Source organism: Coregonus clupeaformis, chromosome 21 (genome assembly GCF_020615455.1).
Source record: "Coregonus clupeaformis isolate EN_2021a chromosome 21, ASM2061545v1, whole genome shotgun sequence".
NCBI lineage: Eukaryota > Metazoa > Chordata > Actinopteri > Salmoniformes > Salmonidae > Coregonus > Coregonus clupeaformis.
Genome location: NC_059212.1, coordinates 50,936,528 through 50,955,136, shown reverse-complemented (window position 1 = coordinate 50,955,136; position 18,609 = coordinate 50,936,528). Strand labels below are relative to the sequence as shown.

General features: G+C 43.8%; 1 protein-coding gene across 2 annotated transcripts; it reads right to left on the bottom strand.

The window, feature by feature from the left end:
• Positions 1 to 274: 274 nt before the first annotated feature.
• On the bottom strand, positions 275 to 12,030 carry LOC123480970 (zinc finger and SCAN domain-containing protein 2-like). 2 transcript variants are annotated; one of them, XM_041842816.2, is made up of 4 exons: positions 11,576 to 11,963; positions 4,906 to 5,027; positions 4,633 to 4,747; positions 275 to 2,614 (listed from the first exon to the last, which is right to left on the bottom strand). In XM_041842816.2, the coding sequence occupies exons 1-4, from the start codon at positions 11,778 to 11,780 to the stop codon at positions 1,497 to 1,499; spliced, it is 1,560 nt and encodes a 519-aa protein (XP_041698750.1). In that variant the 5' UTR covers positions 11,781 to 11,963; the 3' UTR covers positions 275 to 1,496. The 2 variants fall into 2 exon arrangements, with proteins under 2 accessions (XP_041698750.1, XP_041698751.1); XM_041842817.2 differs by lacking the exons at positions 4,633 to 4,747; positions 4,906 to 5,027 and having other exon boundaries at positions 11,576 to 12,030.
• Between the last annotated feature and the right edge of the window lie 6,579 nt (positions 12,031 to 18,609).

Genomic DNA, 18,609 nt, shown 5'->3' with positions numbered 1-18,609 from the left:
AATGACATGCATCTGTTTCTTGGTGTTTCTGCCCCACATTTTGACCGTTTTGTCATGGGAGGCCAAGATCACGATCGTGCTGTTGGGGAGTCGCAGTACACTGATCCTGTCACTGTGTGCCTAGGGAAAATCCATAAAAATAATCATCATTCGAAAAAGACATCAGTTTCATCAGAGGAAAAGGGAGAGGTCTTACAGCTTTCCTGCTGCTCCAGGAGTTGACGTTTGGTGGCTGCTTGAACCACGTTTCTCCACACACCCCCAACTCTGGAGACAGGACACAGAATAACAGTGCAGTTAATAAATTATTCATATAACAACTTGTTTACATATGATTCAAAATATGTATCACAATGTGTATGATTATGCTGATGGACACCCTGACACCCCTAACCACAGCTCTGGCTGTTCTCTGTGACCGATAAAGGCCTTCTCCTCCCTGCCTCTCGCAGCCATTGTGGCCCTCTCACTGCAGCGGAAGTCAGTTGAATTGTACGTCGTTGTGACTGCAGGCCCGTCGTAGAACATGACGCCTGAGCCTGACTCCACCTCTTCATCCCCCTGACCCCTACCATCCCACCCCTAACACACTGTCACTGTTACTCCTCTCATGTTTCGGGATGACTGAGGTAAGAACAAGAATAAGAAAGAGTAAGGAGATGTAAGACCTTGACTCTACACAGGCAAAAGCAAGCGATGAAAAAAAATCACTAAACTTCCCGTTGACTTCCTGCTCTCTCTTTCTCTCTCACGTTCTCTTTCTGTAATTCTTCCCCATTATCTCCATCCCTGTTGATTGGCAAATCAATGAACCAGTAAATCATAGAAACGACCAATCATAATCTATTTCTCTTATCTATTTAGCCATCTACAGTATCTAATGATCCTTGACCAGATTTACAGTCCCAGTGGTGTCAGTTTAGACAATGTACACAGTAAAAGTGTAGTTTCCAGATGTAAAATGTAAAGTTGTATGAACATGTATAGCTTATTGCACTGAAACAAATATTTGATTGCCTAGTTTTGAGATGACATAGAGTAACTTAATATTTTAAGGCAGCAGAGTAACTTCAAAATCGAACTCTGAAAATCAAGTTGAATTGAGTTATCAACCTGACCTGATATGACTGTCCCTTGTGGCAAGATGTGACATCCCAGATAGTCAAACACTAACTAGACAACACATACTAAATGGCTCCTATATATTATTGATCTAAAAGCGCAGATTGACTCTTTCATGAAATACATTTTATTGAATATAACATGGTTTTTATGATTTTGTGGTAGAAATACACAATGTTACCAGTTGTAAATAAATAGGTTATTTAAAAAAGTGAGGATCCGTTAACAGTCAAACATGAAAACCATTTCACAAATCAATTAGGAGAAAAAGTGTGTCAAAATGTCTCAAAATACCTTCTGGACCTGAATTTACATAGAAAGTGTTAACGGAAAATAATGCAATTATGCTCCTATTTGTTCTATCTGTTCTGAGACTACATTAAACTTGTGTGTGGATCCCCAGGGTATGCGGGTACCACATATTGAGACACTGGACTCTCTCCTATGTGAGTTCTCTGATGTGACGTCATGTTGGAGCGCTGGGTGAAGCATTTCCCACACTGTGTGCACTGATAGGGTTTCTCCCCGCTGTGGACCACAGCATGTCTGATCAGGTTGCACTGCTTGGTGAAACTCCTGCCACACTCTTCACAACTGTACGGTTTCTCGCCGGTGTGACTCCGGAGGTGTACTTTGAGCTGGCAGAAACGCTGGAAGCTCTTCCCACAGAAGGTGCAGCTGAAACGCCTCTCGGTGGTGCCGCCCGACCTCCACTGAGTCCTCATTCTCTTCACCATGTTAAAACTACTGCGACTCAGGCTGTATCCAGAGAAGGTGGAGGTGGTGGCCATGTTTGACCCTGTCATGCATTCACTCATTCTCACTGTTGATTCTGAAGCCCCGTATTGATGCTGCCTTGGCTGTAGAGCTGAACTATTTCCTTCATTATTTGAGTTCAGCCTCTCGCTGCTCTCTCCCTCTGGCATCTGTTGTCTAGTCTCATCAGTCAATGTCCTGACATGTCTTGTCATGTGTGATCCTGCACTGAACAGGTTAGCATGTGGTTTCCATATAGAAGAGTGAAGCGATGGCCCCACATCATCTGTCATAGTAGGAATGGATGGCAGCCCACTATGAGATGGGAAAATTGAGATATTCTGAGAGTACTCTTCTGTGGAATGAAAGGAGAAATCTGGGTGGCCATCAGGGTCAGCGTCTCTGCCTGGATCCACAGAGGTCCACAGCTGCCCATCAGTCTCATCCATAACAAACTGGTCAGGTCCTGCCAGGGCCGTGGTCTGATCCAGCTCCTCCTCTTTCTCATCCTTCACCATCACTAGGTCTAGTGAGTCCTTGTCCTCGGCTGGCCGGTGCTGCTCTGTGCTGAACACCTCTGTAGAAACGAGCCGGAGTGTGCCTGGTTCCTCTGGACGATCAGAATTTGGGTAATGTTCCACGGAGTCTTTGGGAGATATGTTGGGTTGTGTGATGAAGTCTTCATCACAGTGCCGTTGTTCAAAGGATGGTGGTTTCCCAGGCTTGGAACCAGACTCTAAAGATTTGGGGATAAACATTAAATAAACATTACAAAAGACCCTTAACAGTTGGAAAACATGACTGCTTTAGAACTGACTGTGTGTACAGTTGAAGTCGGAAGTTTACATACAGCTTAGCCAAATACATTTAAACTCAGTTTTTCACAATTCCTGACATTTTATCCTAGTAAAGATTCCCTGTCTTAGGTCAGTTAGGATCACCACTTTATTTTAAGAATGTGAAATGTCAGAATAATAGTAGAGAGAATGATTTATTTCAGCTTTTATTTCTTTCATCACATTCCCAGTGGGTCAGAAGTTTACATACACTCAATTAGTATTTGGTAGCATTGCCTTTAAATTGTCCTCTGTGGTCCTCTGTAGCTCAATTGGTAGAGCATGGCGCTTGTAACGCCAGGGTAGTGGGTTCGATCCCCGGGACCACCCATACGTAAAAATGTATGCACACATGACTGTAAGTCGCTTTGGATAAAAGCGTCTGCTAAATGGCATATTATATTATTATTATTATTATAACTGTTTAACTTGGGTCAAACGTTTCGGGTAGCCTTCCACAAGCTTCCCACAATAAGTTGGGTGAATTTTGGCCCATTCCTCCTGACAGAGCTGGTGTAATGGAGTCAGGTTTGTAGGCCTCCTTGCTCGCACACGCTTTTTCAGTTCTGCCCACACATTTTCTATAGGATTGAGGTCAGGGCTTTGTGATGGCCACTCCAATACCTTGACTTTGTTGTCCTTAAGCTATTTTGCCACAACTTTGGAAGTATGCTTGGGGTCATTGTCCATTTGGAAGACCCATTTGCGACCAAGCTTTAACTTCCTGACTGATGTCTTGAGATGTTGCTTCAATATATCCACATAAGTTTCCTTCCTAATGATGTCATCTATTTTGTGAAGTGCACCAGTCCCTCCTGCAGCAAAGCACCCCCACAGCATGATGCTGCCACCCCCGTGCTTCACGGTTGGGATGGTGTTCTTCGGCTTGCAAGCCATCCCCTTTTTCCTCCAAACATAATGATGGTCATTATGGCCAAACAGTTCTATTTTTGTTTCATCAGACCAGAGGACATTTCTCCAAAAAGTACAATCTTTGTCCCCATGTGCAGTTACAAACCGTAGTCTAGCTTTTGTATGGCGGTTTTGGAGCAGTGGCTTCTTCCTTGCTGAGCGGCCTTTCAGGTTATGTCGATATAGGACTCGTTTTACTGTGGATATAGATATTTTTGTACCGGTTTCCTCCAGCATCTTCCCAAGGTCCTTTGCTGTTGTTCTGGGATTTATTTGCACTTTTCGCACCAAAGTACGTTCATCTCTAGGAGACAGATCACGTCTCCTTCCTGAGCGGTATGACGGCTGCGTGGTCCCATGGTGTTTATACTTGAGTATTATTGTTTGTACAGATGAACGTGATACCTTCAGGCGTTTGGAAATTGCTCCCAAGGATGAACCAGACATGTGGAGGTCTACAATTTTTTTGCTGAAGTCTTGGCTGATTTCATTTGATTTTCCAATGATGTCAAAGAGGCACTGAGTTTGAAGGTAGGCCTTGAAATACATCAACAGGTACACCTCCAATTGACTCAAATTATGCCAATTAGCCTATCAGAAGCTTCTAAAGCCATGACATCATTTTCTGGAATTTTCCAAGCTGTTTAAAAGGCACAGTCAACTTAGTGTATGTAAACTTCTGACCCACTGGAATTGTATACAGTGAATTATAAGTGAAATAATCTGTCTGTAAACAATTGTTGGAAAAATTACTTGTGTCTTGCACGAAGTAGATGTCCTAACCGACTTGCCAAAACTATAGTTTGTTAACAAGAAATGGTTGAAAAATGAGTTTTAATGACTCCAACCTAAGTGTATGTACATTTCCGACTTCAACTGTACATGCGCTCTATATGCCAGAACATAAAACACCAATGTAGCAATTTGGAACGTGCATACCACCACACCCCACCCCCCACAGTCTTCCATAGACAGACAGAGCAGTACCCCTTATGGTCGCACCCACCCTCTCCAGTGACCCTGAGCTCTTCCTGAGGGTCAGTCTTCCACACGTCCTCTGCTGTTTCCTCATCTTTGATCAGTATGGGTTCAGTATCCTCTCTCTGCTCCACATCTGTAGGCTGTAACAGGGGACTGAGGTTATTACTCTGGACACAAACCATATCTAACCATTTTCATACTCATGAATCACACAAGTGGTAAATTCTCCTGATATTCCAATAGCAGAATTGATCCAAGAGATCAGGTCTCTGTTGTTGTAAAAGGTGATGCATCACACCTGGGGTTGAGAGTCCTCTTCAACAGCCATCTCTCTGTCTCTCCACTGTGAGCTACTCCTCTGCTTGTTCAAAACAATCTTGACTGGATATGAAGATCTCTCTGATGCCATGGGGTAAAAAACTGGAAAATAATTGTATTCAGTCAAATATTAGGGCTACTCACACATTTGGGTTTCGCATATGCAATCAATTTACTAGCCCGGAGACCCGATGTTGAATTTCATTGAATTCTACGTCGGGCATAAATTAGCTTTTGGATCAGGAAAGTTTCCTCTCACGACCTCTGAGCCAGAATGTCGAATAAAATAATATTTTAACTTACTTTACTGGTTGTCCGTGTATTTGTTCCTTTTGCAGGTACTTTACATGACCAAAAGTATGTGGACACCTGCTCATCGAACATCTCATTCCAAAATCATCGGCATTAATATGAAGTTGGTTCCCCCTTTGCTGCTATAACAGCCTACACTGTTCTGGGAAGGCTTTCCTCTAGATGTTGGAACATTGCTGCAAGGACTTGCTTCCATTCAGCCACAAGAGCATTAGTGAGGTCGGGCACTGATGTTGGGCGATTAGGCCTGGCTCGCAGTCGGCATTCTAATTCATCCCAAAGTTGTTAGATGGGGTTGAGATCAGGGCTCTGTGCAGGCCAGACAAGTTCTTCCACACCGATCTCGACAAACCATTTCTGTATGGACCTCACTTTGTGCACGGGGGCATTGTCATGATGAAACAGCAAAGGGCCTTCCCCAAACTGTTGCCACAAAGTTGGAAACACAGAATTGTCTACAATCTCATTGTATGTTGTAGTCTCCCGAGTGGCGCAGTGGTCTAAGGCTGTGCCACTAGAGATCCTGGTTCGAATCTAGGCTCTGTCGTAGCCGGCCACGACCGGGAGACCCATGGGGCGGCGCACAATTGGCCCAGAGTCGTCCAGGGTAGGGGAGGGAATGGCCGGCAGGGATGTAGCTCAGTTGGTAGATCATGGCGTTTGCAACGCCATGGTTGTGGGTTCGATTCCCATGGGGGGCCAGTATAAAAAATGATGTATGCACTCACTAACTGTACGTCGCTCTGGATAAGAGCGTCTGCTAAATGACTAAAATGTAAATGTAAATGTTGTAGTGTTAAGATTTTCCTTCACTGGAACTAAGGGGCCTAGCCCGAACCATGAAAAACAGCCCCAGACCATTATTCCTCCTCCACCCAACTTTACAGTTGGCACTATGCATTCGGTCAGGTAGCGTTCTCATGGCATCCGTCAAACCCAGATTCGTCCGTTGGACTGACAGATGGTGAAGCGTGATTCATCACTCCAGAGAACACGTTTCCACTACTCCAGAGTCCAATGGTGGCAAGCTTTACAACACTTCAGCCGACGCTTGGCATTGCACATGGTGATCTTAGGCTTGTGTGCGGCTGCTCGGCCATGGAAACCCATTTCATGAAGCTCCCGACGAACAGTTATTGTGCTAACGTTGCTTCCAGAGGCAGTTTCGAACTCGGTAGTGAGTGTTGCAACCGAGGATAGGCGATTTTTACGCGCTACGCGCTTCAGCACTCGGCAGTCCTGATTTGTGAGCTTGTGCGGCCTACCGCTTGGCGGCTGAGCCATTGTTGCTCCTATACATTTCCACTTCACAATAACAGCACTTACAGTTGACCGGCGCAGCTCTAGCAGGGCAGAAATTTGATGAACTGACTTGGAAAGGTGGCATCCTATGACGGTGCCACATGTAAAGTCACTGAGCTTTTCATTAAGGCCATTCTACTGTCAATGTTTGGCTATGGAGATTGCATGGCTGTGTGCTCGATTTTATACACCTGTCAGCAACAGGTGTGGCTGAAATCGCCAAATCCACTAATTTGAAGGGGTGTCCACATACTTCTGTATATATAGGAAAATGTTCTGGGATTCATCTGATAACATTGAAGAATCACCGGCTTCATTAATAAGTGCATCAACGATGTTGTCCCCACAGTAACTGTATGTACAGTGGGGAGAACAAGTATTTGATACACTGCCGATTTTGCAGGTTTTCCTACTTACAAAGCATGTAGAGGTCTGTAATTTTTATCATAGGTACACTTCAACTGTGAGAGATGGAATCTAAAACAAAAATCCAGAAAATCACATTGTATGATTTTTAAGTAATTAATTTGCATTTTATTGCATGACATAAGTATTTGATCACCTACCAACCAGTAAGAATTCCGGCTCTCACAGACCTGTTAGTTTTTCTTTAAGAAGCCCTCCTGTTCTCCACTCATTACCTGTATTAACTGCACCTGTTTGAACTCGTTACCTGTATAAAAGACACCTGTCCACACACTCAATCAAACAGACTCCAACCTCTCCACAATGGCCAAGACCAGAGAGCTGTGTAAGGACATCAGGGATACAATTGTAGACCTGCACAAGGCTGGGATGGGCTACAGGACAATAGGCAAGCAGCTTGGTGAGAAGGCAACAACTGTTGGCGCAATTATTAGAAAATTGAAGAAGTTCAAGATGACGGTCAATCACCCTCGGTCTGGGGCTCCATGCAAGATCTCACCTCGTGGGGCATCAATGATCATGAGGAAGGTGAGGGATCAGCCCAGAACTACACAGCAGGACCTGGTCAATGACCTGAAGAGAGCTGGGACCACAGTCTCAAAGAAAACCATTAGTAACACACTACGCCGTCATGGATTAAAATCCTGCAGCGCACGCAAGGTCCCCCTGCTCAAGCCAGCGCATGTCCAGGCCCGTCTGAAGTTTGCCAATGACCATCTGGATGATCCAGAGGAGGAATGGGAGGTCATGTGGTCTGATGAGACAAAAATTGAGCTTTTTGGTCTAAACTCCACTTGCCGTGTTTGGAGGAAGAAGAAGGATGAGTACAACCCCAAGAACACCATCCTAACCGTGAAGCATGGAGGTGGAAACATCATTCTTTGGGGATGCTTTTCTGCAAAGGGGACAGGACGACTGCACCGTATTGAGGGGAGGATGGATGGGGCCATGTATCGCGAGATCTTGGCCAACAACCTCCTTCCCTCAGTAAGAGCATTGAAGATGGGTCGTGGCTGGGTCTTCCAGCATGACAAAGATCCGAAACACACAGCCAGGGCAACTAAGGAGTGGCTCCGTAAGAAGCATCTCAAGGTCCTGGAGTGGCCTAGCCAGTCTCCAGACCTGAACCCAATAGAAAATCTTTGGAGGGAGCTGAAAGTCCGTATTGCCCAGTGACAGCCCCGAAACCTGAAGGATCTGGAGAAGGTCTGTATGGAGGAGTGGGCCAAAATCCCTGCTGCAGTGTGTGCAAACCTGGTCAATACCTACAGGAAACGTATGATCTCTGTAATTGCAAACAAAGGTTTCTGTACCAAATATTAAAGTTCTGCTTTTCTGATGTATCAAATACTTATGTCATGCAATAAAATGCAAATTAATTACTTAAAAATCCTACAATTTGATTTTCTGGATTTTTGTTTTAGATTTCCGCCTCTCACAGTTGAAGTGTACCTATGATAAAAATTACAGACCTCTACATGCTTTGTAAGTAGGAAAACCTGCAAAATCGGCAGTGTATCAAATACTTGTTCTCCCCACTGTACATACCCCAACCAGAAGCCATGGATTACAGGCAACATCAGCACTGAGCTAAAGGCTAGAGCTGCCGCTTTCAAGGAGCAGGACACTAATCCGGATGATTTTAAGAAATCCCGCTATGAACTCTGACAAGCCATCAAACAGGCAAAGCGTCAATACAGGACTATCCTACTATGCCGGCTCTGACGCTTGACAGATGTGGCAGGGCTGGCAAACTATCACGGATTGGAAAGACCAATCTGGAGGGAACCTCTGTGGCCTGATGAGAAAATATGCAGGTTGTGTATGTACAGTTGAAGTCGGAAGTTTACATACACCTTAGCCAAATACATTTAAACTCAGTTTTTCACAATTCCTAACATTTAATCCTAGTAAACATTCCCTGTCTTAGGTCAGTTAGGATCACCACTTTATTTTAAGAATGTGAAATGTCAGAATAATAGTAGAGAGAATGATTTATTTCAGCTTTTATTTCTTTCATCACATTCCCAGTGGGTCAGAAGTTTACATACACTCAATTAGTATTTGGTAGCATTGCCTTTAAATTGTTTAACTTGGGTCAAACGTTTCAGGTAGCCTTCCACAAGCTTCCCACAATAAGTTGGATGAATTTTGGCCCATTCCTCCTGACAGAGCTGGTGTAACTGAGTCAGGTTTGTAGGCCTCCTTGCTCGCACACACATTTTCAGTTCTACCCACAAATGTTCTATAGGATTGAGGTCAGGGCTTTGTGATGGCCACTCCAATACCTTGACTTTGTTGTCCTTAAGCCATTTTGCCACAACTTTGGAAGTATGCTTGGGGTCATTGTCCATTTGGAAGACCCATTTGCGACCAAGCTTTAACTTCCTGACTGTCTTGAGATGTTGCTTCAATATATCCACATAATTTTCCTTCCTCATGATGCCATCTATTTTGTGAAGTGCACCAGTCCCTCCTGCAGCAAAGCACCCCCACAGCATGATGCTGCCACCCCTGTGCTTCACGGTTGGGATGGTGTTCTTCGGCTTGTAAGGTACCCCCTTTTTCCTCCAAACATAACGATGGTCATTATGGCTAAACAGTTCTCTTTGTTTCATCAGACCAGAGGACATTTCTCCAAAAGGTACGATCTTTGTCCCCATGTGCAGTTGCAAACCGTAGTCTGGCTTTTTTATGGCAGTGGCTTCTTCCTTACTGAGCGGCCTTTCAGGTTATGTCGATATAGGACTTGTTTTACTGTGGATATAGATACTTTTGTACCTGTTTCCTCCAGCATCTTCACAAGGTCCTTTGCTGTTGTTCTGGGATTGATTTGCACTTTTCGCACCAAAGTACGTTAATCTCTAGGAGACAGAACGCGTCTCCTTCCTGAGCGGTATGACAGCTGCGTGGTCCCATGTTGTTTATACTTGCGCACTATTGTTTGTACAGATGAACGTGGTACCTTCAGTCGTTTGGAAATTGCTCCCAAGGATGAACCAGACTTGTGGAGGTCTACAATTGGCTGATATCTTTAGATTTTCCAATGATGTCAAGCAAAGAGGCACTGAGTTTGAAGGTAGGCCTTGAAATACATCAACAGGTACACCTCCAATTGACTCAAATTATGTCAATTAGCCTATCAGAAGCTTCTAAAACCATGACATCATTTTCTGGAATTTTCTAAGCTGTTTAAAGGCACAGTCAATTTAGTGTATGTAAACTTCTGACCCACTGGAATTGTGATACAGTGAATTATAAGTGAAATAATCTGTCAGTAAACAATTGTTGGAAAAATTACTTGTGTCATGCAGAAAGTAGATGTCCTAACCGACTTGCCAAAACTATAGTTTCTTAACAAAAAATATGTGGAGTGGTTGAAAAACGAGTTTTAATGACTCCAACCTAAGTGTATGTAAACTTCTGACTTCAGCTGTACATACAGTGCCTTCAGAAAGTATTCACACCCATTGACCTTTTCCACATTTTATTGTGTTACAGCCTGAATGGATTAAATTGAGATTTAGTGTCACTGGCCCACACAACACCCCATAATGTCAAAGTGGAATTATGTTTTTAGAAATGTTTACGAATTAATTTTAAATGAAAAGCTGAAATGTCTTGAGTCAATAAGCATTCAACCCCTTTGTTATGGCAAGCCTAAATAAGTTCAGGAGTAAAAATTTGCTTAACAAGTCACATAATAAGTTGCATGCACTCATTCTGTGTGCAATAACAGTGTTTAACATTATTTTTTGAATGACTACATCATCTCTGTGCCCCACACATACAATTATCTGTAAGGTCCCTCAGTCGAGCAGTGAATTTGAAACACAGATTGAACCACAAAAACCAAAGAGGTTTTCCAATGCACCTATTGGTAGATGGGTAAAAACAAAATAAGCAGACATTGAAACTCCCTTTGAGCATGGTGAAGTTATTAAATTACACTTTGGATGGTGTATCAATACACCCAGTCACTACAAAGATACAGGCGTCCTTCCGAACTCAGTTGCTAGAGAGGAAGGAAATCGCTCAGGGATTTCACCATCCATTACGCCTTGATCACACCTACCATGTTTTTGCGCAAAATGGTAGGCAGCATCAACATTTACTTTCTGCTACCATTTCTGTCAAGCATTCTAGGCATACAATTTGATGTATAAGTTAGATAAATCCACAGTATACACCACACAGGCCACTGCAATGCAATACTGCAAGGCAAACGTAGCATTCTATTGGAAATGAATGCACTTCTGGTGTCCCAAATCGCAACAACCCTGTCAGTGTGATCGAGGCGTTATGCGCATAATTCAGGTGATAGAAATCTGAACACACAACCAGCACTTTGAAAAGTTCATTTAATTATACTTTCCTGTGGATATATTTCTCACATTCCTACCTGCAAATGGACCAACTGCACGGACAACCGGTAAAGTAAGTTCAAATATAATTGTATTCAAAATTCTGGCTTGTAAGGTAGAGGTCGTGAGAGTTAACTTTCCTGATCCAAACGCTCATTTATGCCCGACGTTGAATCCAATTAAATTCAACGTCGGGTCTCCACTCTCCAGCTATTAATTTACCATGAAAAATAACACATAAACTACCTTTTCGTCCTCGTTTCTTCTTCAGCTCGCTTTCCATCATTTGCCATTTCCTTTTCAGTACATCAATATCTCGCTGGCTTTGGGTCATTTCCAAACGTATAACTGCACAGCTATCATCTACACGTTTGTTTATTTCTGCTACAGCTGCTTTAGCTAATACCTCCATAACGGATACCAACTGCGCCTGAAAATTGCAGCTCGCCATCTTGTCCAGCCCAAATAACAGATGTGTATTCTCTGTGTAAAGGAAATAGTACAAAATGTGCAATAAACAATCCGTAGATGTTGATAAATGGCAACAATGTAGTGAGTAGATAATGTGTGCGCAATTGCAATAGCTCTTCCGTTCAACTCATGAGGTAAGTATTTATTACCGTAAATAGAAGACTACAGCAGCCCTTCAAAATTGGTAGAATTAGCACTGGCCTATAAATACCTATGTATATTCTAGACTGCATGTAAGGTAGCAATATCTATTTACAAAAAATACGTTTTACGATCTAAATAAAGAATTTGGATCGTAAAACGTCTTCTGTTTTTAAGTTAATATATATGGCTACATGTAGGGGAGAGTGCAGTGCAATGCAGTGTCTCACATGGTTATTAACGCATAAAAGACTATTCAGTGCTTAATTTGAGCCGGATCCTGGCACCTCTATGTATCTCTCACAGAACTAGAATGAGATTCACTTTCTATGATCCCTCTCCCTATCTCTGCTCTGATAGACATGAGCCTGCAACTCTCATCTCCACCATTGCACTTCATCATTTATTTATTTATAGAATCTTAGCTGCGCGAAGGGTTCTGGAGGAGCTGCAGCACCCCTGATGAATTTAAATGCATTTGCCAAAGTTATAGAATAACTGCTGTCTGTTCAGAAATAAATGAAATAATTCAGAATAGCCTGCTACACCATGAAAATGGCCATCATTTAGCCACAGAGGATCAATAGCTTTTCAATAGTTTTTTTGGGCCAAATAATCGGGAACGCACAGCAAATCTGTCAGTGAACAGTATGCAGACAAAACAGGCCTTTTGCAATATTTCAAATACAATCGTGGGGAAACACAGGTTGGAAACCAAATGGCTCCTGCTGAAAAGAGAAGACTATAATCTGTCTGCTGTAGGCTAACAAAATATTTGATCAACTTCCAAATATTGTTTTACAAAGTAAGGATTTATACAGGATACTACCTTGTACATAAAACCTTCAAACCACATTTCCATACCTAAAACCTTGATTTTGGACAAAATTACCTGAATGGATTCTTACTACCGAGGACTATCAAGAAAAAACTTCTAACAAACCAAAACCTGCAAAAGAAACACAGCAGAAACCTGGAAATACCATCGGAACACAAAACTGAGTGAGTAATGTTCAGTCTGAAGCTACTTCTGAAGCCAAAAAGTAAAATACAATAATCTCTAGGTAATTGTGTTATATAAAGCTTAGTAAATAAGGCTAGAGAGCTTCAAGTTCCTTGGTGTCCACATCACCAACAAACTATCATGGTCCAAACACACCAAGACAGTCGTGAAGAGGGCACGACAAAGCCTATTCCCCCTCAGGAGACTGAAAAGATTTGGCATGGGTCCTCAGATCCTCAAAAAGTTATACAGCTGCACCATCGAGAGCATCCTGACTGGTTGCATCACCACCTGGTATGGCAACTGCTTGGCCTCCGACCGCAAGGCACTACAGAGGGTAGGGCGTACGGCCCAGTACATCACTGGGGCCAAGCTTCCTGCCATCCAGGACCTCTATACCAGGCGGTGTCAGAAGAAGGCCCTCAAAATTGTCAAAAACTCCAGCTACCCTAGTCATAGACTGTTCTCTCTGCTACCGCACGGCAAGCGGTACCGGAGCGCCAAGTCTAGGTCCAAAAGGCTTCTCAACAGCTTCTAACCCCAAGCCATAAGACTTCTGAACAGCTAATCATGGCTACCCAGACTATTTGCACTGTCCTCCCACCCCCACCCCATCCCCCTCTTTTACGCTGCTGCTACTCTGTTTATTATTTATGCATAGTCACTTTAACTCTACCCACATGTACATATTACCTCAATTACCTCGACTAGCCGGTGCCCCCACACATTGACTCTGCACCGGTACCCCCCTGTATATAGCCTCCCTACTGTTATTTTATTTTACTGCTGCTCTTTAGTTATTTGCTTTTATTTTTTTACTTAACACTTTTTCTATTTTATTGTAAGCATTTCACTGTAATGTCTACACCTGTTGTATTCGGCGCATGTGGCAAATAACATTTGAATTGATTTGATACTAAGCTACCAAGCTGCTAGGACTGATCAGTCCTGGCTGCAACTTCAATTAGCACTGAAGTGTGAAGTGAGATGTGTGAAAACTCTTGAGCCTAACAATGGCAGAAGAGTTTCACAGCCTCCCCCACCCAAATACAAAGGCCTTTGAAGCCCCCTGCGCTATGGCTTATCCCTGTGCAGATGTCATCACAGAACAGTACCCCTTGGATTTTAAAAATAACACTGCACGGAATAAGTACAAAAAGAAGCTCCTCAAGGACAATCCAGAGACACTATTTGCTGACTGCTGCAAAGAGGGGAACGTAAGCAACTTTTTTCCACACAGACCATCCCCTGGCATGGCACAGTACTATAAGAGCACACTACCCCGATGTCAAGAGAGGAAACCCAGGGTGGAAACTCAGAATACTAGACATCGAGGAAACTGAAACAACCTCTGTCAACATGTACAAGTCTGGGAGAGTAATGGTGTAGGGCATCCTCAAGCAGTTCCAGCAGGACTTTTACGGGATCAAAGAGAGAGCACAGCAGGAAAAGCTCTCTCTCTGTGACGACTCCCCCCATCCTGAGTGAGTCTGATCATACCTCTTCAGCACTGAACACACCCAGGTCCTACAACTGCACTGCTTTTCCATCATTGAGAGGGATACATTCACAGAACTGGAGAGAGACATGGTGGAGCTCAGAGAGCTAGTCCACACAATCCAGACAGAACAGACCCATAAAACAGACCAGCACAACAACACCCCCCCAACAAGACCCGGAGGGCTGAAGGTGGAGATGGACGGCTGTCTGAGAGAGCTGGCTGCACTCCAGACTGAGGTGAGAGAACTTAAGGAGGAGAGAGAGAGGAACACATGGCACAGCTAAATGCAGTGAAGGAGGAGGGAGAGGCACACATGGCACAGATAACAGCACTGAAGGAGGAGGGAGAGGAACCCAGCCGTGAGCTGCCCAGTGACGCGAGCCTACCAGACGGGCTAAATGCCTTTTATGCTCGCTTCGAGGCAAGCAACACCGAAGCATGCATGAGAGCACCAGCTGTTCCGGATGTCTGTGTGATCACGCTCTCCATAGCCGATGTGAGCAAGACCTTTAAACAGGTCAACATTCACAAGGCCGCGGGGCCAGACGGATTACCAGGACGTGTACTCAGAGCATGCACGGACCAACTGGCAAGTGTCTTCACTGATATTTTCAACCTCTCCCTGACCGAGTCTGTAATACCTACATGTTTCAAGCAGACCACCATAGTCCCTGTGCCCAAGAAAGCGAAGGTAACCTGCCTAAATGACTACCGCCCTGTAGCACTCACGTCGGTAGCCATGAAGTGCTTTGAAAGGCTGGTCATGACTCACATCAACACCATCATCCCGGAAACTCTAGACCCACTCCAATTCGCATACCGCCCCAACAGATCCACAGATGACGCAATCTCAATCGCACTCCACACTGCCTTTTCCCACCTGGACAAAAGGAACACCTATGTGAGAATGCTGTTCATTGACTACAGCTCAGCGTTCAACACCATAGTGCCCACAAAGCTCATCACTAAGCTAAGGACCCTGGGACTAAATACCTCCCTCTGCAACTGGATCCTGGAATTCCTGAAGGCCGCCCCCAGGTGGTAATATTCTCCATAGGCCCTTATATAAATCATTATTTGGGATATAAACCATTTGCATTTCTAAACCATTGAATTATATACTCCCCTTTTACATGCACTGAAACCCTCAGTGTTTTCACAACACTCTCTTAAAAACACCAATATTAAGGTTGAAGAACCACATTGGGTGTTTCAGAGTACTTCATTTATGTTTTAAAACACATTCTGTGCATTAAAACATTTATATTGGGTTTACATTCCAACACCCTCCAAACACCAGATCTCAGTTTAGGTGCACTACTTTTCATGGTTTCATTACGCAATCATGGTGTTTTGAGACTTTCTATTTTTACAGTGTAGCTGCCTGCTCCATAGACCTACAGTATATACTGTACAGTGGCAACCCGTCATTCATGGCAGGTGGGGCAGAGCCCCACAGGTTTTGAGCCCCACCTGTTTGTTGCCTGTTTTGCATGTTATTTTGGCATTAATACGTGTCGCATATCAGTTTGCAAACAATGTCACAAAAAAAATCTTTGAGTTTATAAAGCCACATACAAACTTGGTCTCTTTTTTGCTGTCTTGAGTAAGGCAGCTCCGAAATGCAGGTGTTTCAGCCTAGCCCAGTGCTTTCTGTGATTTATCAATCAATTAAAATAAATTCATTAGGCCCTAATCTATGGATTTCACATGACTGGGAATACAGATATGCATCTGTTGGTCAGATACCTTTAAAAAGGTAGGGGCGTGGATCAGAAAACCAATCAGTATCTGTGGGACAAATCTCCTTTGAATAGTTTATCAGGCTGTTGATTGTGGACTGTGGAATGTTTCACTCCTCTTCAATGGCTGTGCAAAGTTGCTAGATATTGGCGGCAACTGGAACAAGCTGTTGTACACGTCGATCCAGAGCATTCCAAACTTGTGTCTGGTGAGTATGCAGGCCATGGAAGAACTGGGACATTTTCAGCTTCCAGAAATTGTGTGCAGATCAAGTTTGAAGTTGTAATGTCACATGCACAAGTAGAGTGAAATGCATTTCTTGCAAACTCAAAACCCAACAATGCAATAATCAATAACAGTGTAGTACACTTTTTTTTTTTTTACACGAGAATTAGGAACAAATATTTAGAACACAGTAAGTAAGCAAGCATTCTATATACAGGGTCAGTTCCAATACCATATATACAATGTGCAGGGATACTGGAGTGATGGAGGTAGATATGTATAGGGGTAAGGTGACTAGGCAACAGGATATAAGATAAACAGAGTAGCAGCAGCTTGTATGTGAGTGGGTGTGCATGTGTGTAGAGTCAGTATAAATGTATGTGCATGTTATGTGTGAGTGAGCAGATGATGACGTGAGTGTGTGTGAGTGTGTATAGAGACAAATAAAAAGGTCAATGAGGATACAAGGTTAACTCAGATAGTCTGTGTAGCTATTTTGTTAGCTATTTATCAGTCTTATTGCTTGAGGATAGAAGCTGTTCAAGAGCCTGTTGGTGCCAGACTTGATGCACCGGTACCGCTTGCCGTGAGGAAGCAGAGGATGGTCTATGGCTTGGGTGGTTGGAGATCCTTGCGACATGTGACCATGCATTATCATGCTGAAACATGAGGTGATGGCACGACAATGGGCCTCAGGATCTCGTCACGGTATCTCTGTCCATTCAAATTGACATCAATAAAATGCAATTTTGTTCGTTGTCCATAGCTTATGCCTTCCCATACCATAACCCCACCGCCACCATGGGGCACTATGTTCACAACGCTGACATCAGCAAACCGCTCGCCCACACGACGCCATACACGTGGTCTGCGATTGTGAGGCCGGTTGGACGTACTGCCAAATTCTCTAAAACGACGTTGGAGGCGGTTTATGGTAGAGAAATGAACATTACATTCTCTGGCAACAGTTCTGGTGGACATTCCTGCAGTCAGCATGACAATGGCACGCTCCCTCAAAACTCGAGACATCTGTGGATTGTGTTGTGTGGCAAAACTGTACAAGGTGCACCTGTGTAATGATCATGCTGTTTAATCAGCTTCTTGATATGCCACACCTGTCAGGTGGATGGATTATTTTGGCATAGGAGAAATGCTCACTAACAGAGATGTAAACAAATTTGTGCTCAACATTTGAGAGAAATAAACGTTTTGTGAGTAGGGAACATTTCTGGGATCTTTTATTTCAGCTCATGAAATATGGGACCAACACTTTACATGTTGCGTTCATCTCTGTTTGAATTAACACTTTGAATCTATTCCACACCCAGTGATATTCCACACATCCATTCTGCAGCGATGGTATGGTGTAATTCTATGTCAAATCAAACTTTGTTTATAGAGCACATTTTTTTTTACAAGTTAATGCATTTCAAAGTTCTTAAAACAAAAAGTTAAATAATAAATAAATAAAAATGACAAAGATAAGATAGATGATCTAGACACATTTAAATGGTAAAATGAAACTGAACATATTGAAGACAGCGTTTAACACATCCCAGTGGGCATTACGAGTACCAAGTCATGCCGTTTGGTCTAGCGTTGGTCAATGACGTGCTCCGGGACCTCCTCGATTACAGCGTCTTCGTGTATTTGGATGACATCCTCATATTTTCGAAGGACATGAGTGAACACCAGCAGCACGTTCGGCAGGTCCTCCAATGCCTTCTCCGTCACCAGCTCTACGTCAAGGCGGAGAAGTGTGTGTTCCACACTGAGACAGTCTCCTTCCTGGGGTTCATCGTCACCCATTGGGACCTACAGATGGACCCAGCCAAGGTCAGCGCGGTACTGGATTGGCCCCAGCCCTCATCCCTCAAGCAACTTCAACAGTTTAGGGTTTGCTAATTTTTATTGGCGATTTATTCGCAATTTTAGCTCCCTAGTCCCTAGCCGCCCTCCTGACAGCCCTCACCCAGACGAGCGTACGCTCCTTCGCCTGGACCCCGGAAGCGGGGAACGCATTTGATACACTGAAGCGGCGCTTTACATCGGCCCCGGTCCTCGGGCATCCTGATCCATCCCTGCCCGTTCATTGTGGAGTTGGATGCTTCAGACGTTGCAGTGGGAGCAATCCTGTCCCAGCGGTTCCTCAATGACGGTAAGACTCACCCCCTGCTAAGGGGGATACGCGCGCCT

Coding starts and splice junctions, on each gene's coding strand:
- LOC123480970 (XM_041842816.2), bottom strand. CDS start 11,780: ATGGCGAGCTGCAATTTTCAGGCGCAGTTGGTATCCGTTATGGAGGTA. Junction 4,748..4,905: donor AAGAGGACTCTCAACCCCAG/GTGTGATGCATC, acceptor CCCCTGTTACAG/CCTACAGATGTGGAGCAGAG. Junction 2,615..4,632: donor GCTCAGGGTCACTGGAGAGG/GTGGGTGCGACC, acceptor CCAAATCTTTAG/AGTCTGGTTCCAAGCCTGGG.